The sequence below is a fragment of the Kogia breviceps genome, chromosome 3 (assembly GCF_026419965.1).
Source record: "Kogia breviceps isolate mKogBre1 chromosome 3, mKogBre1 haplotype 1, whole genome shotgun sequence".
Classification (NCBI taxonomy): Eukaryota; Metazoa; Chordata; class Mammalia; order Artiodactyla; family Physeteridae; genus Kogia; species Kogia breviceps.
The window spans coordinates 43,095,334-43,121,322 of record NC_081312.1 but is presented as its reverse complement, the minus strand read 5'-3'; the positions used below and the strand labels follow the sequence as shown (position 1 = coordinate 43,121,322).

The following is a 25,989-nucleotide window of genomic DNA, read 5'->3' as shown; positions in this document are numbered from 1 at the left end:
CCAAATAAAAATTTGTCTGTACGTGTTCTTCTCTAAGGCATCAGTAGTACAGGCTTTGAAATCAGAAAGTCTTGGGGTCCAATCCTGGCTTGGCGGTGGGGCACTGGGAACATTATTTCGGTTCAAACATGTAAGGAGGTTAACACCTACTTCCGATATTTTTGCAAAGAATAAATGATAGGCAAAACACCTGGCACAGCAAATTTTGTCCCAAGACTGCAGGAATCAAAGCTTTTGGGGTTGTGTCTTCTCTCAGCATCCTCTGCAATGGAGAGGTTCAGCGATCTTACCACAGAAGCTCTCGAAAGGTCCCAAGCCCCTGCGCCACTTGAGGGCGTGTCCGGAGGGAAGGACCCAGGGGTTGGCTCCGCCCCAACTCGGGGCACCCGGCGCGCCTGATCACCTCGGTCGTCTGCTTCCCCCGAATCCAGATCAGCAGCTGCCTGCACCCGTACCTTCCTAGTCCCCGGGACACGGGCTCCTGCAAGGGTTCAAGGCCCGACGCGGAGTGAGGCACAGCCAGGGACAGCCCGGGCCCCGTGCGCCGCGACCACGCGAGGCCCCCGCCGTCGCCACCGCCCGCGCGCCATCGCCCCGGCCCCGCCCCCGAGAGCCGAGGGCTGTCGGCTGCTGAGGACTGAAAGCGCCTATCTCCTTACCGGTTTGTTTACTACCATGCCGCTGTACGAGGGCCTGGGGAGCGGCGGAGAGAAAACGGCGGTCGTGATAGACTTGGGAGAGGCTTTTACCAAGTGAGTGGCCGCGGCGCTAGCTGCCGTCGTCCCGAGGGGAGGGCGGGTGGCAGAGCCCCAGGCCCAGCCCGGGTCCTCGTCGCAGGCTCCAGAGGCGGCTTATTCCGTCTCCACTTCTTCCCCCATGACCTCCGCAAATAACTGCCCTTGTTCTTGCACCGTGGGCGATGCAGATCCCGGGAATCCGGTGGAGCGGTCAGGTTCTGACTCCTAGAGAGGCCCAAGAGGCTTCGGGAAAATTGCCTTCATTGCCGCCCCGGTCGTCACCCCAATCTATGCAGGGATGACAGACTTAGGCCCCACTTATCTGGCTTTATCTGCTTAGGGAGGTGGCAACCGAACTGTAATGCTTGATGACGACCTCCGTTATTAAGCATTTATTGAAAAGAGATGCTAATTAGTGTTGGGTATTCAAATATGTTTAAGACAGGGCTACTGCTTCCCAAGAGTAGGAAGTCGAATTAGGAAGACTGAATGCATGAAAAACTGAAACCCTATAGATAATTCTCTAGAGAGTCTTCGTTGCTCCCACCCACCAACTCTTAGATTAGGAAATTTAATATTTTAAAAGGCAACTTGTAAATACTAGAGTAGTGGTTCTCGACCTTTTTTGGATGGCATAGATCCTCAACCTTTTGTATGGCATAGATCCCTTTGACGACCGAAAGAAAGCCACAAGTACACAAACCTTAAAATATTTGCACACAATTTCAGGGGTTTGTGGACCATCGCAGTGGTCCTTGGACTTCAGATTGAGAGCCCTTGTACTGCGCTCAAGAAAAAGGAACGTGACAGCCAGAATTGCATCTTCTATCTGAAATGGAAACATTTGAAAAAAATTTTTGTATATCTCTGAACAGTGCCTGACATGTAGTATGTATTTAATAACTATTTGTTGAACAAGTGGTGAAAAGAGCCTATTTAAGAATTGGAGGGAATTCCCTGGCGCTCCAGTGGTTATGACTGGGCATTTTCACGGCCGAGGGCCAGGTTCAATGCCTGGTTGGGGAGCTAAGATCCCACAAGACGCCCAGTGCTGCCAAAGAAAAAAAAAAAAAAAAAACAGGAAAATTGGACTTCAGGTGCTCCAGAATTGGATAAAACATAGTCCTTGGTTCATGATATTCTCTTACTGTTCTAAGCGAGATCCTCGCATAGTTATATTTTTAAGTTTATTTTTAAAGGTTTATCTAAATACCATAGTAATTACCTTGAGGCTGACACCCAAGGATAATTATTTTAGGTATGCTGCGGAAATGAGAAATGGAACTACTATATAGGAGGACAGTTATTGACAAAGACAACAGGAGGGTGATGAGTTTATGCATCCTGGGGAATTTGAGGAACACTGGTACAAGTCAGGTAAACATGGGGATGTGACTAAAAGAAGATGGAGAGAGCTATTTGGGAATAGGAGGAGAGCAGTACTGAAAACCAGACAGGACAAGAAAAGATAATATTAAGACTAAACTTACATGGCAATCCTTTTTAACAACATTTTTAGCAAAGTTTTGTTTTACGTGAAACAGAAATGGAAATACTTACTCTAGAAAGGAGGATAGTTTTTTAAAAAGGATGAAATATTTTATGCAATTTAAAAAATGATAGCAGTGAAGACTAACAATATGGGCAGAATCTTATTTTATGAATTCATGATGTGTGAACAGTGTGATTATAATTATGTCACATATGCATAGTTTAAAAACTAGACCAAAGGAAATGTATCAATATGGAAACTGATATTAGAATGGTGGAATTATGAGTAACATGAATTATGGGCATGAAGTCAGATAATGGAGGACAGATTCAGGACTGTAGAAATGTGTTACCTAAAATTCAAGTAAAAATTAAAAATGGAGGAAAAAGTAAATGCGACCCTAAAATAATACACTGGTTTATTTCACTGTCACTAATGTGAAACAATTTTATTTTTTACCTTTAATACATAATTATGAATAGATGGTATTAACTTTTCCTTAGATTTTTTTTGTCCCTTTGAATACATCAGAGATGTTTCTACATGTTTTTGTGACCACTGCTTTGAAAAAAATACAGAAAAACTTGTTTCTGTGACAAATATATAAAAAGAATGTTATAATATGTTGAATTGTTTCAATTTTCTATGTATTTGTAGGTGTGGATTTGCTGGAGAAACTGGTCCAAGATGCATAATTCCTAGTGTGATAAAAAAAGCTGGCATGCCTAAGGTATTTTTTTTTTTATAACAAATTAGCAAAATAAATGCTGTACTGTGAAATATTTTTAAATGTGACTTTAAATAAGATTGATCAGAACAGTGCTAAATGTATAGCTTAGACTGTATTCCAAGAAAACATTTTTGATTCTTTATTTAGGTTTAATTTTGCATACCATAAAATTCACCTATTTTAAGTATGCGATTCAGTGATTTTTAGTAAATATATCAAGTTGTGCAGCCATCACCACAGTTCAGTTTTAGAACATTTTTGTCATTCTAGTAAGATCACTAATGCCTGCTTATAGTTAATCCCCAGTCCCACCCCAAGCCCACCACGGATGTTCTTTGTCTCTATAGATTTGATTTTTCTATTTAATTTATATAAATGAAATTATATAACATTAAGAAAAAGTTTTTGAGCTCAATAAAGTAATTGCCTGAGCCTTGTAATGTAATTATAGAATCATTTTATTCTTACCCTGTTCAGAATATGAGCCAGGTCCTCATTTCTTTATCTGTAATTCAAAAGACCTGTGAAAAACATGTTTTTTAAAGGAAAGTCTTGCCAAAGTGAATTTTGCAGAGTAGGAATTGCAGAACAATAGAAAGAATAATTTTACATGCCATAAAATTTGCCTGTTAAAATCAAATACAGATTTTTCTACCCTAACTTAATATTTGCATTCCTGAAAAACCTCTCCTTGATAGCAAACAAAAACAGGTTTTGGGGAAAAATAGTTTGGGATAGATTATTTAAAACCCATGAAACTTTGTAATCCGAGCATTAGCAAAAACAAAAATTAATACCTCAGGAAAAAATTGGAATAGCTTTGAGTTGCAATTGAGTGTGGCTGGAAGCTCTTGGGGATATTTAAAATAAAATGAAATAATTGAAACTGTTCGTCGGTGGGTGCTGAGACAATGCAGATGTAAAAGTGAGCTCTGAGCCTCTCTGTCTATTGTTAAGATGGGACCAGGAAGAAATGCAGCCCAATAAAGAGACTTGAAGGGGTCCACTCTGTTACGGGAGCCCCTGGTACACAGGATCATTTAAACTTTTTAAAAATAGATCTGAAAGAATGCTGATTTGTGTGACCATTGAGTTGATGACTTTCTTTACCTTGATGAAGGTTATAACTCTGCTGTCATCATTTCAGCTCCTCTTGCCTAATATGAACTGTACAACCTTCACATTATATAGACATTATTCCCTTATTTAACAAATATGAGCATATTTGTTTTCATAAAAGCTCATATTGGAGCAGGATACTGTAAATGGAGCCCTTGTGATGTGTTAGTGTTGACTTAGCACCCATGGTTTGGTAGTGTTTACTTTAGTGCTAATGGTGCATGTTTTCATTTTTGCCACACATTTATGAGCTGCTTACTTTGTTCCTGGCACTGTATCAGTTGAAGGAGGATATATCATAAGCGAGCCGGAAGTAGTTCTTGCCCCATGGAGTTTATAGTCTAATGGGAAGGTAGACATTTTACAAGTAATTAAGTGGGGTGATACTACAAAAGGAAAAGTGTCAATGCTTTGGGAGTAAATAACAGGGACTGAACCAAGTCTGGAGTATTTGAGGAAGCCTTTGATGCTTTTTAATTGATGCTGCTTTTTATCGGTGATGCCAAAATAATGTTAGATAGAAGAAAACTGTGATGAGCACAGCTCTTTACTTACTGTGGACACAGATTTTTATTCCATAAACCAAAACATTTTGTCATCTTGGACATGCCAGTTCTTAAACATTTCTAATTTAAGTGATCTATTTTTGATGTTTGTATCTATTCTCAATACAAGTTGCTTTTGACTTATTAACAGAAAATCCATTAGAAAAATAAATAAGCATGTTTTAGTTTGAGATTATTTTATTATAAATTAATAAATCATTTTAATTTTTTATAGCCTATCAAAGTTGTACAGTATAATATCAATACAGAAGAATTATATTCCTACCTAAAGGAATTCATCCACATACTGTATTTCAGGTAAAATGCAATTGTGTTTTCCACCCCCCAGCTTTTCCTAGTGCCCATCATACTGATATTTGGTTGTATTATTTCTAATGCAAAAAAAAGGTTAATTTCCATTGCCATTTTAACTTTCTTATTTTCAATCTTTTCAAAAATATATTTGAAGACTAGGAAACTAGCAAGCATAAGGAAATATTGAAAATAAGTCAAATGTCCATTAATAAAGGGGATTGGATAATTTAATTATTGTACATCCATATAGTGAAACACTATATTGTCATTTTAAAAGTTCTGTATCTATATGTACTGATACAGAAAGATGTCTTAGATATTCTGATAATTGAAAAAAGCATGTTGCAGAACAACATCTATGGAATGAATATTTCTGTTAAAATATATGCATATACATACACAATAATGAAAATCTATAAACTGCTGTAAGTGAAAGTTTCTGGGTAGTAGAGGTATATGGTATTTTTGTATTTTCCAAGTTATAAGCTTCTATAATATTTGGAGTCTTGTGAGCATATACTACTTTTGTAGCTTAAAAAAAGAAAATATCTTTTTAATGGCTCAAGTCAGTATTCATAATTGGTTATAGTTTTTGTTTTCTGAGATAAATGAATTAATAGATGTAAATTTCCTGACAGTGCATGGCACGTAGTAAGAGGTCAAAAATGTTATCTTTCTCTGGCATATATATTGATATATACCATGGAATACTACTCAGCCATTAAAAAAAAATGAAATTTTGCCATTTGTAGCAACATGGATGGATTTGGAGGGCATTATGCTAAGTGAAACAAGTCAGACAGAGACAGACAAACACTATATGATATCACTTCTTTGTGGAATCTAAAAAATACTACAAACTAGTGAATATAACAAAGAAGAAGCAGACCCACAGATATAGAGAGCAAACTAAGGGCTACCAGGGGCAACATAAGGGTGAGGGAGTGGGAGGCACAAACTACTGGGTGTACGATAGGCTCGGCGCTGTATGGTACAACACAGGGATAGAGCCAATATTTTGTAATAACTGTAAATGGAAAATAACCTTTCAAAATTGAATACAAAATTTAAAAACATTTAAAAATTTTAAAAATGAAAACGTTATCTTTCATGGATAATAAAATGAAGATATCTTTTTGTTGTAAAACTTCTTAAGTGAAGGTCGTATGATTTCTCTAATCTTAACAAATTGCATTATGTACCAAAATAAATACAATCTTTTATTTACTTTTAAAAACAAAACTATCACTTTTCAGGCATCTGTTGGTGAATCCCAGAGACCGCAGAGTTGTGGTTATTGAGTCTGTATTATGTCCTTCCCACTTCAGAGAGACACTCACTCGTGTTCTTTTCAAGTATTTTGAGGTACCTGTTTTTTATGTTGCTGTTTTTAGTAGGTACTCAAAGCTTAAACTAAAAGGTCCTCATTTTATTTCCTTCATTGGAAAGAGGAATTGGATGACAAAGTAAACTGAATCCTTTACAAATTGACCATGTATTTTCTTTCTTTGTGTGGTTATTTCATGCGTAATAAGCATTTCATCTAATACTTAAATAATTGAAGGTTTCTTTTTATTGCTGTTTCCCTTGTTTGTTTATTTTAGTACAGGTTTTAAGTTTTGGGACTTTTTTCTGAAATTAACAGTTATATTCTGTGCTGTGAAGTTAATGATGTTTTTCTTCCAGGTCTTTTCTAGTTTTCATTGTTTAGTTATGCTGACTGTTCTAAATTCTCCTATTCTTTCATTTTAGACTTTAAATTCCCATTAAATGGAGTATTCAAATAATGACTCCCATAGAGTAAGTGGGCAATGCCAAGGAGTGACTCTTACATCTTGATACTAGTAATATTACTTGTAGCTTTCATTTTATAGGAGTCAAGATTATTTTAAAGACCAAAATTATGACTTAAATGATTACATTTCATAGTAGGCCAGAATCTTTATTATTTAACTTTTTAAAAAAATCTCTGCCTTAGGAATTCAGAGTTTTTCAGCAATTTAGAAGAGTGTATAAAATGTGTATAGTATATAAGAAATTAAGCACATGTAAATGTAATTTTCATATATTCTACTGAACACAAAATATATCAAAAATCACAATGTATTTAGGAGATAAGGGCAGTTAATATTTCTAAGTTATAATTTAGTAAGACAGGCACAGAGAAACAGGTTACATACCCTCCTGTACTTACTGATGTCACTAATTCAGGAATTTGGTTTGCAATAGGGAGAACACAAAACACAGCAGGAAGTCACTTTAGCTCTTATCTGAATAAAATAGATGATTTTCTGTATTTTTACTTGAACTTAGCATTTTAGTTATATTTATGTTAGTATCCTTATCTGATATATAACCAGAATAACCTGCTGTACTTAGATAAAGGAAATATAGCCATTATTTTGTTTGCCACTTGGTTATTATGGACTTCCATATTTTGATTGAATATTTACCTGATATTTGGGATGTCATCTGATCTGGCAAATTTTCACTGAAAAATGTCACTTAGAGCTAAGGATTTTTGTAGTTCTTCAATTTAATTTTAACTGCTATATTATAATATTTTTAGAATATAGTTCATACTGTGAACTTTGTGAATGAGGACAATCAAGAATTATTTTTCTCTATTTCTATTTTGATGATAAAGGCATCTCTTTATTTTTTAAATTTAGCATCTTCCTTTGAATGTATGTTTCTGGAACTCTTCTTTTATCCTTTTCAGTTTTCCCTCCAAAAGAGAGAGAACTGAATTAATAAAAATGCTTCATAGTTATCATTTCAGAATGAAAAGACTTAGAGAACTTAAAGAGTGTTTCTATTTATTACAGTGTATTTTGTTTATTGTGCAAATTCAAATAAATCAACTAATTCTTAATTTAGTGCCATAAAATAGTTGAGTAGGTATCATAATTATGAATTTTTTCAAAGATATTTGAAATGTAAGGGAAACACTTTCAACTACTGACATTCATTCTGGTTTTGTTGTTGTTGTTTTGGATTTGTTGTTTTTTAGGTTCCATCTGTCTTGCTTGCTCCAAGTCATCTAATGGCTCTTCTTACACTTGGGATAAACTCTGCCATGGTCCTGGATTGTGGATATAGGGAAAGCCTGGTGTTACCTGTATCTTTTTTGTAAACCAGCTAATTTTGCAGTTTTTACTCTACTTTAGAATAATTAGGCTTATTACAAATTGTTTTTATTGCATCAAGCTATTTTGGGTTATCATGTACAAATATGACATATGTGGGAAAAATTCACAGGATTGTGAGACTTAAATTTACTTTTTGTAGAAATTATCATTATGACTTGGTCCCAGTATAAACTCCAGAGATCAGACCTATTACATTCAGTTTTTAAGAGGAACATCAGCTAATTAGGATGTGTCAAAGAAGATGGGTAGGATAGTCAAGTTCTAAGAAAAGATCATATGAAGAATAACTGGAAACAGAAATGAGAAAGTTAGGGACTTCCCTGGCAGTCCAGTGGTTGAGACTTTGTCTTCCAGTGCAGAGGGTGTGGGTTCGATCCCTATTTGGGGAGCTAAGATCTGACGTGCCTTACAGCCAAAAAGCCAAAACATAAAACAGAAGCAGTATTGTAACATTCAATAAAAATTTTAAAAATGGTCCACATCAAAAAAAAAAGGCAGATATAGATTAGTGGTTTCCAGGGGCTAGAGGGAGTGTAGAATAGGGGAATGAAAAATAAATAAATAAAAATTTTAAAAAATAAATGAGAAAGTTAAATCAAGAAAAGTTAAAACTTAAATGGCAACGTGAAATCTGCCTTCAAATAGCTGAAGGGCTCACTGTGGAAAAGTAAATTTTTTTTTCTCTCTATTTCCTGAGGCTATTATGGGGGCATATGACAGCTAAGCTTCTTTCTAGTGGTATGATTTTGGTCAAGTAGCTTAATCTCTTTTGGGCTTAGTTTCTTCATCTGTAAAATGGGAATTATGATAATTCTGCCTCATAGGGGCATTGTGTGACTTGAGTGAGATAATGTATGTGAAATATTTAGCATAAGACCTAGCACATAAATTGCACAGCAAGTGCTGTAGTTTTTATATCATTTGCCATTAGGAAGAACTCCCTAGTAATTTAAGCTGTTCCATAATGAAATTACTGACTATAAACTGGTCCATTCCCCATCATTGGAAGAATTTAAGTAGAGTATAGGTAAACATCTCTTAGAAATGTTACGGTAGACATTTGCTACATTTGAAAAGGAGTTTGAAGTACATAAATGCAAGACTCTTGCAATTTTGAGACCTATGTGTGTATTTATTAGAAGAAGTACTCATGGGAAGGAAATCAAGAATCATTAGCTCCTAAAGAACTAAATTAGGCAATAACTTTTTAAAATATAAAGTATTTTGTGTGTTATTCTCATAACAGCCCTGCAACAAAAGTATTATTCTCTTCATTATATGAGTAAGATGATTGAAAGTTGAGATGGTAGTTGACCCAAGTTAATAGAAGTGTATAGCCAAGATATAAACCCATGTTTGTCTCCAAAGCCAGTGCTAACAATATACTTTTTTCTTTTTCATAAATAATATACTTATGAAACATTAGCAAAAACAATATGTAAAATAAGGTAGCAAACCCACAGTACAGTATTGTCCACTGTCTTCTCAGCTCTGATAGAAATACAGTGTGAGACATATGTAATTTAAAATTTTTCTAAAAGCCACAAATTTTAAAAGTTCAAATGAAAGAGATGAAATTAGTGTATTTTATTTAGCCCAATGTATTTAAAATACTATCATTTCAATATATAGTCAGTATAATAAATTATAATGAGATATTTTACAGGTTTTTTTTTTTATTACTAAGTTTTCTGTGTTTGCTGTGGAGGTTATTCTCACAGCACATCTCAGTTCGGACCAGCCATATTTCAAGTGCTCAATAGCCACATGTGGTCAGTGGCTACGTTGTTGGACACCTAAGCTCTAACAAATGAATTCTGTGTGTGTGTGTGTGTGTGTATGTGTGTATGTGTGTATGTATATGTTTAACTGTTTTCTTTGGAGAAGGAAAAAGACTCTGATTTCTGTAACTCTTTTTTTTTTTTTTCGGTATGCGGGCCTCTCACTCTTCTGGCCTCTCCCATTGCGGAGCACAGGCTCCGGACATGCAGGCCCAGCGGCCATGGCCCACGGGCCCAGCCGCTCCGTGGCATGTGAGATCCTCCCAGACCAGGGCACGAACCCATGTCCCCTGCACCAGCAGGCGGACTCCCAACCACTGCACCACCAGGGAAGCCCCTCTGTAACTCTTTTAAAAAAAAGAAATAAGAATTTGCCAGCCAAGCTGATTTAGAACAATAATGCAGAGATGAGGAAAATACTGAGGGAAACACATTTTACCTCCTAAAATAGTAATACCCTTGACTACCTTATAGATATATGAAGGAATCCCAGTACTAAATTGTTGGGGAGCACTCCCCCTAGGAGGAAAAGCTCTTCACAAGTAAGTTTCTTGGCATTTAGCACATTTGCTTCACCTGTGCCCCAAAAAAATGCAAATTTTTTTTACAGTGATCAATAGAGGACTTGTAATATGGACATTTAATGTTATTTATTCCATTCTTTACTATCCTTGAGTATATTCATCTTTTAAGGGTAAAACCACTTTTATTTAAAGCATCATGATCTGTTATGAAGTAAAAGTATTAAATAAGAAAAGGATATCAGTTGCATTATTGTAATTCCAGTAACTTTTTTTTTTTTTTAATCTTCAGGGAGTTGGAAACTCAACTATTGGAACAATGTACTGTTGACACAGGTGCTGCTAAAGAACAGAGCCTTCCCTCTGTGATGGGTAAAATCATTATAAACTTTGAGTGGTTTACATTCCCTTTTCGTTCAACTCATTTCCCCCCCGCCCCCATTGCAGAGCTGTTCTCTTTTTCTCACATCACTCTGATGACATGGCTCCAGTTATAAGGTCATCATTGAGCTGTTAATCACCAAATCCAGTAGTTGAATTTTATTCATTCTTTCCAGAACTTTTGACATTATGGATTATCATATACTCCTTTTTAAAAAATTGTATTGAAGTATAGTTGAATTACAATGTTGTTAATTTCTGCTGCATAGCAAAGTGACTCAGTTATACATATATATACTTTTTTCATATTCTTTTCCATTATGGTTTATCACAGGATATTGAATGTAGTTCCCTGTGCTATACAGTACGACCTTGTTTATCCATCCTATATATAATAGTTTGCATCTGGATTATCATATACCCTTGATACTATCTCTTCCCTTGGCTTTCAGGACTTTTCTTCCTTTATGGTTTTCTCTTATTTCTCCAAGTATTCCTTCTTAATTTCCTCTACTCTTGCATTCTCTGCTGATATTCTTCTAGGGATTTATTTTTTGTTCCTTTTTTTCCTCCTACTGTCTTTTTAAAAGTGATCTCATGTGTTCCCTTAACTTCAGCTACATCAGTATGCTGTTGATTCTTAAGTATATCACTAGGCCCAACCCTTCTTCTAAACTTCATATTCATATTTCCAATTGATTATTAGATATAAACTAGGCATCCCTCTCAGCACCTCAAACTTAAGACTTCCAGAAGTAAATACATTATCTCTTTCCCTAAATTCATTTTAACAAATCATGGTTAGATAAATATAATATCTTACTGAGCTCACATTTTAGATAACTGGCAGTTTATCAGTCCTTTCAATTCTCCCTCAGAAATCTCTTTTTCATCTCTTTTTTCCTGTCCTCCACAACACAGAACATCTGAAAACAAAGACATCAACTAGGCCCTCATTGCTTCTTGCTTGGATTATTACAGGAGCCTACTTTTTGGACCCATTTAGTCTATTTCACACTGTTGGCAGGAATAACTTGCACAAAATTAATCTGATTACATTGCTCTTTTGCTTGAGAATTTTGCTGGCGCCACAGGTTAAAATCCAAATTATCTGTTTGATATGCATGTTTCTTCACAATCTGACTTTATTCTACCTCTTAGCTTTAACTACTAAACTCAACCCTTTGCACCTTATTTCAGCTACAGTAAATTTCATATATCTTCCTGGCACCATTGTTCTTCGACAACCCTGTGCCTTCATTTATACTATTTCTTTACCTGGGATGTTTTTCTTTACCTATTTGGGTTTTTGATCCGCCTACATGACTCAGCTGAAAGGTCATTATAATCGTGAAACCTTCCTCATTTTCCCTAAGCAGAATTTATTTACACCCTCAGCAGTATTTATTATAGTACATATAACAGCCTCATTTACCTGATAACTGTTTCCCTCAATAGACTTTGAGAATCCCTGTCTTATTTATTTTTCAAGTGCCTGGGCACTGAATAAATGTTGGAAAGAGAAAGGTGGGTTGTTGGGACATTTTTCCTTGCATATATTGTTTTTCTGTTGTTCTTTAGGTAGTTAAGATAATAGCACATTCTTCATTCTGTAGATCAGATTATTATTTTTCTATTCCAGATAAACTTTGTTACCTTTTTAGTATATCATGATGACAGTTAGTTAATAAAAGATATCCAAAGATAATAAGTTTAGTGTAGCATCCCAAGTTTGTTTTGTTTTGTTTTGTTTTTTTGTGGCCACGCAACAGCATGGGGGATCTTAGTTCCCTGAGCAGAGATCAAACCCATGCCCCCTGCAATGGAAGCGTGGAGTCTTAACCACTGGACCGCCAGGGAAGTCTCCCAGATGTTTTTAATAAAGCTCTTCACTAAAACTATGACATTTCCTTAAAATTCTAAACTGTATGTTCTTGGACACCCCTTTCTTTAACCAACTGTCTTGGACTCTGATTCTAACCTTTCCCTCTCATACGCCCCAAAAATCTTGAGTCTGCAATCCTAATAATTGAGAAATTAAATCATATCACTGTTTGCTGAAGGATCCACTTAGGAGGATCAGAACTGCAAATGTATTTTAAATATCTCTTGTCGAGGTCCTTAGCAAAGATTAGAAAGAAGTCTTACATATACTGGGATATCCTTAAGTGTACTTTGAATGAGCCTCTTTCATTTCATATTTAGAACCTAGTTCAAAAAAGAATGGATATACTACCTTAAAACTTACAAAGACTAACCTAAGTACATTAATTTGAAAAGTGTACAGTTGAAAAGTAAATTATATATAAAATATTATACTTCTTATTCTCTTAAATTAGCTGAAATTTAAGTGATTTTTCAAAGCCAGAGCCAGTGAATGCCTCTTATTTCTACTCCTCATTTGCAAAGTTTAAATGGCTGTGATTATTCCCTGAGATTGAAAAGCCACTTCCCAAAGCACCATCTATGCCCAGCTAAAATAAGCCCTTTATTTTGAAGCCTGCCTTCCATGTTGCCTAAAGAAAACTGTTTTTCATATTACCAAATGTCTCTGGCACATGTTGGAATTTATTTGAATATTCCTAGAGAGAGTTTAGCACATGTGAAAAGTTATGGTTTTTAGCACTTATTCTTAAATTTGTAGGTTCTTATAATCTAGTTACATTTCTCTTATCTATTCATAGCCAGGTTTAAACCATTTTGGAAATCTTTATCCCCCTGTGAGATAAATTTTAACATTTAACAATAGGAGTCTTCAAACTTTTTGATCACACACTGGTCGCATCAGTAAAATAATTTTGAGCATGTACCTGCAACATATATTTATGTCTATATTTATTTATAAACTGTGTATCATTATTACTATATTACAAAACACAAAGGTAAGAATTTGGAAAGGACAATATAATAAAGGTAAAATAATAATTCTCAAGTCATACTTACTAATGGTAAATTTTTTTTGCTCCCTCTCAGAGAAGCAATGTGATTAAATATTGTTTATTATTTTTTAAAGGTTATGGCTTAACATTTTGAAAGTGTGGTTTTAACTTTATCTTAATTCTTAGTTTCAGTAGCTGTCATAATGTAAAGATGTAGCTAACAAGATACATAGCTCCAGATGGAAGAAGTGCCTGATTACCCTTATTAAATCATGATTCCTTTTGTAGCTATAAATTTCTATCTTCATTGATATAAATAATTTGTTCTTACAGATCAATCAGAATATTTTTACATACTTAACAATGAGTTAAAAATTCTGAGTTTAGAAGATTCTAAACTTAGAAAACTTTGTTTCTGAGTCTGACTTGGAAAACTAGATTTATTGGCAACAAAATCACATAACAGTGGTAACATATGCAAATATTATCATCTAACATCTTCGTGTATTATATAGGTTTCTTTGAATAGGTACTTTCTCACTCATTTTTTAAAATGTCACGTTTACCTTGAAAAAAATTAAAAGTCTGTGTATGATCCTTTTTACAAATATGTATTAGGTTAGCATGTCACTGATAGTCATTTATTATCACAGAAAAGATAAGCAAACTTGAAACTTCACTTTTTGTAAAAGAAAAGTAAATAGCTCATGTTTAAGCCCTACCATTTCTTCTAAGTACTTTAACACAGATGACCAGCAAATCTTTTTATGGTAGAAAATATTTTCTTGGTCAATTCCTATCTACTGCCAATTATTCTATGATATTTTTAAAGTCTTATTTTTATTAAATTTATGAGTATTAGTGACATTCTTCAGCACCTTGTGCACATCTGGCTTCAACTTCCGTGCTTTGGCTTGGCTTTGAATGCTGAAGTTTCTTCCCTAAAAGCAAAGTTGATTTTATTTGGCTTTTAAAAAATTTTGGTGCTTTTAATATTTTTTAGGTTACTGAAATGGAAAATGGAAATGTGAATGCAATTTTACAGACTGTTTCTGCTTATAAAGTTCTGTAGTTCTAAATAAAAATTTCTGTTTTAGGTTCAATTCCAGAAGGTATCTTGGAGGACATTAAAGGTAAACTAAGTTCCCATTTTTGTCCCCTTCATCATTAAGTATTCATTTGGAGGGCAAGTGTTTCTAAGTATTTACACAGATATAAAATATATTAAATTCATAATGTAATATCCTAAAAATACTTAAAATTTAGGCTATGGAATAACGTAAATAAAATTGTGTTTTTTCTTCAGATTTATGGAAGCTTTGGGTATTACTTTTTTTTTTTTTTGGCCACACCACGCGGCTTGTGAGATCTTAATTCCCTGACCAGGAATTGAACCCAGGCCTTCGGCAGTGAAAGTACAGAGTCCTAACCACTCGACCACCAGAGAATTCCCTTTTGGCATTACTTTTGATGTATTATTGAAGAAACTTCTCAATGATAGAGTATAGAGAGTTACTAGGGAATTAGTAGTTTTCACAGTATGAATTAACAGTTACATTGCTTATGAAAGCCACTGATTTTATGTTGTTTAGCATTTTTTTAAACTCTGGTATTTTAAAGGTCATTTTTATAAGGTCAGTCATTTTACTGACTTCAGAAATTCTACATTTGGGTAAAGTATATTAGATTGACTTTAATAAGATATAGTACTTCTCCTTTGCTAGAGTGTATTTTTATGATAATGTTTAAATTGAGTTTTCTGGTATTTCGATTCACTAAAAGAAAAAGCAGTTAAACTATAATCTAATGTTCTTCATTATTGAAAGTGTCATGTAAAATTAATACTCTAGAATATTTAATAGAGAATTAGACAATAATGGATTTTAGAGTTAAATGGGACCTGGAGATAATCTGGTACAATTGGGTCCCTGAAATATTAAATGATTTGTTCAGTGTCAAACAATAGGTAGGGTTAGACCTAGGGCTGCAAAATGGATCTTGTTCTTCATTATATTGCTTACTTATGTTATATAATTACCTAAAATCTCTTCAGTTATTATGAAATTTCAGTCATTTGTACACGCTTATTGCAAAAGCTCAAATAATACAGAAATATCTCAAGTGACATAAATAGTTTCCTGTTCGTTCTTCCAGTCCTATCCCCCATGATGTAACAGTTGATAATTCCTTGGAATGTTTCTTTCCATATAGCTTCCATCTTGTGAAAAGATGTTTAACTTTCCCATTACCCAGGGAAACATCAGATTGGCAAAAATTTGAAAGATAGACATTTAGTATTCATGAGATTATGGGAAAATTAATATATTGCTATTAGTAAGAATTGAAAACTAACCTTTTTGGAAAGCATTCTGGCATACATATAAAAATTGAAAAGTGTGCATCCTATCTAAGAGGGTATGTTGAATGAAGTTTGGTGACTTCATAATAAGGAATATCATGTAGCTTTTATTTATTTTTTTTTAAAAATATTTATTTATTTAATTGTTGGCTGCATCGGGTCTTAGTTGCGGCACACAGGATCTTTTGTTACGGCACATGGGTTCTCTCTAGTTGTGGTGCACAGGCTTAGTTGCCCCTGCATTGCAAGGTGGATTCGTAACCACTGGACCACCAGGGAAGTCCCACCATATAGCTTTTTAAAAGGAGGAGCTAGATGTATTGATTTGGAAGGATATCCATAATATATTAAGGGAAAAAGCATGTTGCTGAATAGTATGTACAGTAGGAACCCGTTTCTATTAAAAACAAATATGCAATACATACACATACTCTTGCACGCTCATTTATATTAGTTACTTATGTAGTACCTACATTTTTTTCAATTATTTTAAAATCCTTAAGTGTAATTTATCTGTTCTTGGATTTTTTTTTTTTTTTTTTTTTTTTTTGCGGTACACGGGCCTCTCACTGTTGTGGCCTCTCCCGTTGCGGAGCATAGGCTCCAGACACGCAGGCTCAGCGGCCATGACTCACGGGCCCAGCTGCTCCGAGGCATGTGGGATCTTCCCGGACCGGGGCACGAATCTGTGTCCCTTGCATCAGCAGGCGGACTCTCAACCACTGCGCTACCAGGGAAGCCCTGTTCTTAGATTTTTAATTCAGTGAATTTGGTTTCCTTAAAGAAGAACACCTTCATATGCCAAGTATGTAAGATGTTGAAGTCTAAGTATTTACATTGCTTAGTTATGAGGACTTAATTTATAAAATATATAAGTAACTTGAGCATGTAGCTTACTGTCTAGCATATATATTGTAAACTCTTTTTTTTAAAATTGAAGTATAGGTGATTTACACTGTCTCAGGGTACCGCAAACTGATTCAGTTATATATATTCTTTTTTTTTTTTTTTTTTTTTTTTTTTGAGCACAGAGTGTTAACCACTGGACTGCCAGGGAAGTCCTCTGTTATATATATTCTTTTTCAGAATCTTTTCCATTATAGGTTATTACAAGATTTTATTGAATATAGTTTCCTGCGCTATACAGTTCTTGGCATATTGTAGATTCTTAAATATATTTTGAATTAGTAAACAAAAAGAATTTTGTATAATATCTAATTTTATGTCAGCATGTTTTGCAAGTCATTAACCAAATCATTAGATTTCTTGCTCTCAACATCAATTTTTTAAAATTAGTTAATATATTTATTTTATTTATTTGGCTGTGTTGGGTCTTCATTACTGTGCATGGGCTTTCTCTGTTTGCAGCAAGTGGGGGCTACTCTTCGTTGCAGTGCACTGGCTTCTCATTGCAGTGCCTTCTCTTGTTGTGGAGCACGGGCTCTAGGTGCATGGGCTTCAGTAGTTGTGGCACGTGGACTCTAGAGTGCAGGCTCAATAGTTGTGGTGCACGGGCTTAGTTGCTCCGTGGCATGTGGGATCTTCCTGGACCAGGGCTGGAACCCATGTCCCCTGCAATGGCAGGCGGATTCTTAACCACTGAGCCACCAGGGAAGTCCCTCAACATCAATTTTGTCTCTACTTGAAAAAATTTTTTATTCCTTACCTATTTCTGAAAATAATTTGCACCCACTTATTATAAAAGGTACTTTGCAACAGAAATAATCTTTAAAAGAATAAATGTTCAAAGTGAAAAAAAGATATACTGTGCAAGAGGGAGAAAATAATCATGCCAGAAAACCCTAAACTAAGGAGTGTTACTGTAACTAAGACCAAAATTTAGCTTTGTTCTGACCAACCAACATTTTTTAAAAAGAATAGGATAGATAAATAAGATTAGATATAAATCAATCTGGTTCAAAGAGATATGCTGTTCAATTAGAATGGGTACATTTTCGTGATGCTAAAATTTATTTTTATTATGGTACTCTTTATACAAGGAATATCAAAGAACATAAGTTTCCTCAAATGTTTTTTTTTTTAATGTGGCTTTGTGGAAGACGAACATGGAACATGTCTTATGATTCCTCAGTGAATGAAAAGTTTTTTATATGTGTATAAATTGTCATAAGCTAACTAAAGACAGAGATAGTTTATAAAATCGGAAGGAACAGATGATTAACATGTCCAGTTGAATAGAATTGTTTTAACTGGGACATTGACTCAATCACAAACCATAACAATGTCTCCTTTTCTTTTAAGTGCGCACTTGCTTTGTTAGTGATCTGAAGCGTGGACTAAAAATCCAAGCAGCAAAATTTAATATTGATGGGAATACTGAGGTAAGCTAAAAATAAATGTATATTCTTTTTTTCAGAGGTTGTAATTTGTATACTTATGCTTATGATACTTAAATTTCAGCGTCCCTCACCACCCCCAAATGTTGACTACCCATTAGATGGAGAGAAGATTTTACATGTCCTTGGATCAATCAGGTTAGACCTTAATTTTTATGAGCAAAATAATGAACTAAAATAAATTTTTGGCCTTAATATTTGTATAAGCCTTTAGTATTGTTGATTTAATAATTATGTGTTTTTCATTAAGCCTCATCATTCATGATTATTTTTATTATTCAACTTTTTAATGTTTTAAAACTTAAAAAAAATTTTTTTTCTGTTCTTCAAAGTAATTCAGAATCAACCTTTCTTTGAGATTGGGAATAAAGTGTGATACTTTAAAACAGGATTCATCAAACTTTTTCTGTAAAGGACCAAGTGGTAAATACCCTAGGATTGGTGGGCCATTTGGTCTCTGTTGCAGCTACTCAGCTCTGCAGTTGGAGTGCAGAATCAGCCATAGGCAATGTGTAAATGAGTGAGCATGACTTGTGTTCCAATAAAACTTTATTTGCAAAAACAGACAATGGGCTGGATTTGGCTTGCAGGCCATAGTTTGCTGACTCCTGCTTCAAAACATTGTCTTGTTAGAAAGAATGCATTCTTCCAAATATACTAAATCTTTAGGACCAGTTAGTAATTCACCTTTTTAGTATTAATTATTCGGTCTGATGATGCAATATAAGTTGTCAAGGACTTACATGATTATATTGGTAACAATGTAATTTTTGTTTATACCCAAGCTATATAAAATTTGTATTATAAAAGTTTCATCTGTAAAATATTAGATCAGAAGATGCACAGAAAAGAATTATATAAATATAGAAGATCCTGTTAGATTTTGAGATAATTAACATAGAGGTTGAGATACTAGAAGGATGAACATAAATATACAGATGTTGAAGATAGAAGGTTGGGGAAACAAAAAAGTGAGAATGTAACACTTATTGGTAGTAAGTTTTTATCGTTTTACCTTTTATTTAAGTTATATTCACTAATTTACTACGTAAAAATTTCTCCTGATTGTTTAGTGGAGCCCAGAATAAGAGAAGAAGAAAATAACTGTTATTTTCTACTGTAAAATTTCATTGCTTAAGTGATAATTGATAAATTATGTCATTTCAATATCAAATTAACTGACAAAGATTTGGAAAAAGAACACTGATGCTTTGTGAGTATTTAGCTCAACTGATAGAAGCAAAAGTACTCAGGCATAGAGGCAAGTGGCTAACTAACTATGAGTGAGTGAGTGTTCAGCATACTGTAGACCTCAGTATACTGTACTAATGAAATCGACATTTAGGAAGTAGGTTGAACATCAGGAAGAGAATTTTGTGTTTTGAAAAAGATTCAAAAATCTTTAAAGTAATATGCATAGTATGGTCCCAGTTTTATTTTTAAAGATATTGTATGTATATGTATATTTATATGTATAGCTTTATATTGCATTGGTTAGGGTTCAGTTTGGTTACCAGTTATACAAACCTGAAAATAGTGGCTTCAACAAGATAGAATTTGTCTGTCATTTAAAAGAAGTTCAGAGGTAGATAGTCCAAGGATGGTATAACTGCTACCAGTGACCCAAGCTTCCTTCCACCTATCATCTTTGAGGTGTAGCCCTTGTCCTTGGGGTCCAGGGTGGTTGGTCGAGTTAGCTACTACATCCGTGTTTCAAGGATGCAATCCTAGGAAGGAAAAGAGAAAAATGTTTCCTCTCCTTTTAAAGGAGACTTTCTAGCAGTCCCACATACTGCTTTTGCCTCCATCTCATTGTCTGGTACTTAGCTACATCTAGCTGCAAGGGAGGCTGATAAATACTGTGTTTCAACTGGGGAGGGGCATTGTATCCAGCTTATAGGAGTTTTATCTTTTTCTTTATTTTCAAATAATTACAGATTCACAGGAAGTTGCTAAGATAATATAGAGACGTCCCATGTACTCTTCACCCAGTTTCTCCCAATGGATACATCTTATGTAACTATAGTACAATATCAAAACCAGTAAATTGGCATTGGTGCAATGTGTATATATTGTTCTGTGTAATTGTATCACATGTAGATTTCCATAATCAGCACCACCACAATCAAGATATAGAACTATTCCATCACAACAAAGATCTTCCTTGTGCTACCAAAAATAACCCTAATAGTTCTATATCTTTTAATTTGAAAATGAACAGGCACATGAATATTTTATTAGACAACTAGCCATCTTTGCCATGTATTGTTTTTAAAAACAAAGAAATACTTTGGGCTGGGTGGGGGAGGGTCTTGTTTGGTTTTAAATCTGTTGTATCACTATTGATCTGCTTGTTGAATTCTACCACCTATTACAGAATTCCGCTCCTTTTCTGTTATTAGGTTTAAGGTGGACAAAATATTTGTAAATCTATACATAGTAATAGTTATAGCCAGTACTTAGGGAGTACCTCCTATGTGCCAGGCACTGTTCTGTTAACTCATTGAATCTCTATCGCAACACCTGTGAGGCAAGTGCTATTATTTTTTCATTTACAAATGCAAACACCTTATGTTTTAACCATTACTCTACATTAATATAGTACTGGTACCTAAAAATATGTCAGTAGAACTAATGGTATGTACTATGTCATATTATGTGATGCCAACAAAACACTCTCTGTTTTTAATCTCATTAGAGATTCGGTTGTGGAAATCCTTTTTGAACAAGATAATGAAGAGAAATCAGTTGCCACTTTAATATTGGATTCCCTTATGCAGGTACTTTTATTTTGTAAAAGGTTTCAATTTATGAATACAGCCCTTTATAGAGAAATTTTAAAAATCATATTGTCTGTATTTTTAATTTTAGCCATTAGTTACATTTTTTAGCTTTTATGTGAAGTTTTATAGTTAATGAGTTTTACTTTGGCACTTAATATATGGTACCCACAACATTTCCAACCCGGGGTAATAGATACATCATGCATTTTTTCCATGACAACGATAACAGATTTTTATTTTGTACCTAGTATGGCTTGTAGTTTCTTCAGATGCAGGTTTGTGTAGTATTAAGTTTTTAATTCCACAAGGTATATGTCTCTTTTGTTTAATCACTGTGGGACCATAGAACTCTTGTAAAATACTATCACTTTGGGAGATATTGTCTACATCTATGGCTCTACTTGGGGACTTTATGAAAAACATAACATCATTGAAGGACTGTAACATTCCTGATGCTTAGAGAGAACTGATGTGGAAACATAATTTTTCTAAGAATATTATCTTCCCACTCGATAACCAGCTCTGGATATAGTGGATATAGTACCTTAGAAAAATTAGGTTTCCACATGTTTTCCTTACTAAAAAAGAAACGAAAAGTTATTTCTTATGTTCTTTGCTCAGCTCAGTCATTCTACCCTGAAAATGAGAATACTCCCATATTACTACTAAATTCCCTGTGGAATTTAAAAGTCTACACTATTAACTTTTTAAATCATTAAGGATTTATATAAGTACATGGTAATATTATCATGGGGTTTATTTGCCACCTGAAAAACTCTTGTTAAAGAAACCTTGCTGTGGCCCTTTTTGGGGGGCAGGATGAATTAGGAGATTGGGATTGACATATATACACTAATATTATAAAATAGATAACTAATAAGAACCTGCTGTATAGCACAGGGAACTCCACTTTGCTGTACAGCAGAAACTAACACAACATTGTACAGCAATTATACCCCAATTAAAAAAAGAAAAGGGCTTCCCTGGTGGCACAGTGGTTAAGAATCCTCCTGCCAATGCAGGGCACACGGGTTCCAGCCCTGGTCCGGGAAGATCCCACATGCTGTGGAGCAACTAAACCCATGCGTCACAACTACCAAGCCTGTGTGCCACAACTACTGAAGACCACGTGCCTAGAGCCTGTGCTCCACAGCAAGAGAAGCCACTGCAATGAGAAAACCACACACTGCAACGAAGAGTAGCCCCCGCTCTCCACGACTAGAGAAAGCCCGCACACAGCAGCGAGGACCCAATGCAGCCAAAGATAGATAGATAGGTAGATAAATAAATAGATTAATTAATTAATTTTAAAAAAGAAACCTTGCTGTGGCCCTTTTTTGTAATACAAATGATCACCTAATAATCTGTATATTTTCTTAAATTCAATCAAGCATTATTTATAGTTAATTCTTTTTTTCTTTCTCTTTAATAACAGTGTCCAATAGACACTAGGAAGCAACTAGCAGAAAATTTGGTAGTCATAGGTGGCACGTCTATGTTGCCAGGATTCCTCCACAGACTACTTGCAGAAATAAGGTATTTGGTAGAAAAACCAAAATATAAAAAAACACTTGGCACCAAGACATTCCGAATTCATACTCCACCTGCAAAGGCTAATTGTGTAGCCTGGTTGGGAGGTAAGAATTTCTTTTTTCTCTTTTTTGTTTTTTGGTTTTGTTTTTGTTTTGTCCATACCACGTGGCTTGCGGGATCTTAGTTCCTCGACCAGGGATCGAATCCAGGCACCCCAGCAGTGGAAATGTGGAGTCCTAACCACTGGACTGCCAGGGAATTCCCAAGAATTTCACTTTTAAAAATAATGATTGGGCTTCCCTGGTGGCGCAGTGGTTGAGAATCTGCCTGCCGATGCAGGAGACACGGGTTCGTGCCCTGGTCCAGGAAGATCCCACATGCCGCGGAGCGGCTGGGCCTGTGGACCATGGCCACTGAGCCTGCGCGTCCGCAGCCTGTGCTCCGCAATGGGAGAGGCCACAACAGTGAGAGGCCCGCATACCGCAAAAAAAAAAAAATAATAATAATAATGATTATATAGTAATTGGTTCCTGAATGACATTACTAATGGTTATATTAGAATAGATGATTCATTGTTCAAAATTGTGTACTTAGTTTTTTGTTTGTTTGTTTTTGCGGTACGCGGGCCTCTCACTGTTGTGGTCTCTCCCGTTGCGGAGCACACGCTCCGGATGCACAGGCTCAGAGGCCATGGCTCATGGGCCCAGCCGCTCTGCGGCATGTGAGATCTTCCTGGACTGGGGCACGAACCCATGTCCCCTGCATCGGCAGGCGGACTCTCAACCACTGCGCCACCAGGGAAGCCCGAAATTGTGTACTTAGTAAACTAATAGAACTATTAAATAATTTTCTTTGAACATTTACTTTTCCTTAAATTATTAGTTTTCAGAATTATATACTTATTTCTCATCATTTGCACTTCTATTTTTTTTCAGTGAACTCTGTCCAATTAAAGTCATCCCGCATAATGATAGTGATAGCTATGCATTTATTTTAATTGTGCTACCATTGCTTAAAACACTTGTTTTAATTCCTTACAAAGCTAATTTTTAAGCCATATATGAAAACTGATCTCTTTGTTTTATAATTACACTATATTTTGTGACTGAGTTTATTGAATGTATTAGGAAATGATAGTTTTATTAGTTTTATTGAAATACGGAAATAGCCTAATAAAGAGACTACTTTGAAGAGAGAACAATCATGGATGTATATATTTGTATAAGTTCTGATATGTGTCTTATGATGCAGTTACAGCTCATAGGTATCAGGATCATTTAGAGAGAAAAACCAAGTCTTGATATTTTAAATTGATGTATTATATTTTTTGTAAAGTAGAATTTGGTCAAAATGTAATTTTGATCTAGGAAGAATGGATTTAGTCACTAAGTTATTTTTTTGAAACTGCCTTGTGGGTCTTTATAAGGTCTTCAGCATAGACTCTTAGGATATTATGGTTGGCTTATTGAGTTTTGCACTGCTGTTTTTTTACTGACATAATCTTAGAGTGCGGCAAAGAAAACTAAGATCATTATTTATTGTGTTTATACAGAGTTGAAAATACTTTCCACCTTACTCTACCTCACTCTACCTGCATTTAAACACAGTAATACTTATCATTTTCACTATAATCTAGTTTAGGCCATTTAAGTTATTTTCAACACAGGAGTTATGGCTTACCCTGTTTTTCAAAATGTAGGATATAGAACAACTAACCGGAATTAATTTGAAGACTGTGAATATGCATTACTGAATTTTACCTATTCTCTCTTGTCATATAATGAAGTGGATGTATATGTACATAAAATTTTCCAGTAAAAGTTTTCATATCAGCTATAAAATTATGTTTACCACTCAGGAGCTATTTTTGGAGCACTGCAAGACATACTTGGGAGCCGTTCAGTCTCAAAGGAATATTATAACCAGACAGGCCGTATACCTGATTGGTGTTCTCTTAATAACCCACCTTTGGAAATGATGTTTGATGTCGGGAAGACTCAACCACCTCTGATGAAGAGAGCATTTTCCACTGAGAAATGAAAGTTTGATTAAAATTCAACTTTGCTTCATTTCAAATATCTCATCAATTACAAGCAAACTGTACAAAGTATATAGGATGGTGTTAGAGATGACTTTAGTAGAAGTGAAAGCATTTCTGTAATTATACTTCACATTAGTATTTAATCATTTTGCCTTTGGTGTAATGGTAGAATGGTAGCTGATGCTTATTGAAATTAGTTGTATTTATATCAATAAAATAGAGTAAAGCAGTTAATTTTGGAAGTTTGTTACATAGTTCATTTTTCAAAAAGAATAAAAACATTGTCCCTCCACAATTCACATAATCTGTCCTGGGCATTGGAGACTTCATTAATTTCATTATGTTCAACAATTATTTTATTTAAAGAGTAATGTTACCATTTCCACTTATTTCAAATATTAACATGGGTCTATGTCTTAAAATCCTTTTGTTTTGATGTTTGTGTCCATGTTATAATAATGCTACTTTTGGGCTAAGAATGTTGGGTAGCAGAGTTAAGCATTTGGTAAGGAAAATGGGGAAATGTTCACTTTTTAACTTTACAGTTTACTTTATGAATTTCTAAGAAAAAAGATATTTCATTTTTATGCAGAGATACTCATTTTATGCGTTTTTATGAAACTGCTTTATAAACATGTATTCATAATGTCTTTAATCTTCTCTTTTGTGCTTTTTATCTTCTAAGGCAGGGGTTCTTTGAAATATGTACTCAGTCATTATTTAATTTTTATTTTTGTTTGTTTGTCTTCCTTTGTTTTTAATGAACTGCCTCTTACTAGAATTTTGCTGGTTTCCTTTGCATGTTCATAGTCCTGAAGACCGAGTATGCATTTATACATTTTCTAGACTATATATCCCAAGTCCATTTTTACTCATAGGTTAATCATTTTGATTGTTCTTTTTCCGGATCCTTCCTACTTTTGCTATATGTTTTATGTATGAAGATACCAACACCAAGTCACACTTGAAAGAGCTGGTTCCTGGCATTAAGAACAGGAAAAGATTGGGGCTTTCCTCGTGGCACAGTGGTTGAGAATCCGCCTGCCAATGCAGGGGACACGGGTTCGAACCCTGATCTGGGGAGATCCCACATGCTGTGGAGCAACTAAGCCCGTGTGCCACAACTACTGAGCCTGCACTCTAGAACCCGCGAGCCACAACTACTGAAGCCTGTGCACCTAGATAGAGCCTGTGCTCTGCAATAAGAGAAGCCACCGCAATGAGAAGCCCCAGCACTGCAACAAAGAGTAGCCCCCGCTCGCCA

The 25,989-nt window shown here is 35.0% G+C and overlaps 2 protein-coding genes across 4 annotated transcripts in view; one reads left to right on the top strand and one right to left on the bottom strand.

The window, feature by feature from the left end:
- ARMH4 (armadillo like helical domain containing 4) overlaps positions 1–484 on the bottom strand; it is a 204,200-nt gene extending 203,716 nt beyond the window's left edge. The window contains exon 1 of one of the 2 annotated variants that reach the window (XM_067028420.1): positions 291–484. The gene's annotated coding sequence lies outside the window, so the exon portion shown is untranslated. Of the gene's footprint in view, positions 1–190 lie in introns of both variants that reach the window. The other variant, XM_059059659.2, reaches the window with a different exon arrangement.
- On the top strand, positions 357–25,380 carry ACTR10 (actin related protein 10). 2 transcript variants are annotated; one of them, XM_059059674.2, is made up of 13 exons: positions 357–752; positions 2,887–2,959; positions 4,859–4,941; positions 6,195–6,303; positions 7,952–8,059; positions 10,346–10,413; positions 10,685–10,764; positions 14,750–14,785; positions 18,274–18,353; positions 18,433–18,506; positions 21,067–21,148; positions 22,587–22,788; positions 24,543–25,380. In XM_059059674.2, exons 1-13 carry the CDS (start codon positions 676–678, stop codon positions 24,722–24,724), a joined length of 1,254 nt encoding a protein of 417 aa, XP_058915657.1. In that variant the 5' UTR covers positions 357–675; the 3' UTR covers positions 24,725–25,380. The 2 variants fall into 2 exon arrangements, with proteins under 2 accessions (XP_058915657.1, XP_066884524.1); XM_067028423.1 differs by lacking the exons at positions 4,859–4,941; positions 6,195–6,303 and having other exon boundaries at positions 580–752.
- Positions 25,381–25,989: the final 609 nt, after the last annotated feature.

Excerpts from the sequence above, each read along its gene's own strand:
- ACTR10 (XM_059059674.2), top strand. The coding sequence starts at position 676 with ATGCCGCTGTACGAGGGCCTGGGGAGCGGCGGAGAGAAAACGGCGGTC. Across the intron at positions 10,765-14,749 it reads GAGCCTTCCCTCTGTGATGG|GTTCAATTCCAGAAGGTATC; the intron begins GTAAAATCATTA and ends TTTCTGTTTTAG. Across the intron at positions 18,354-18,432 it reads ATATTGATGGGAATACTGAG|CGTCCCTCACCACCCCCAAA; the intron begins GTAAGCTAAAAA and ends CTTAAATTTCAG.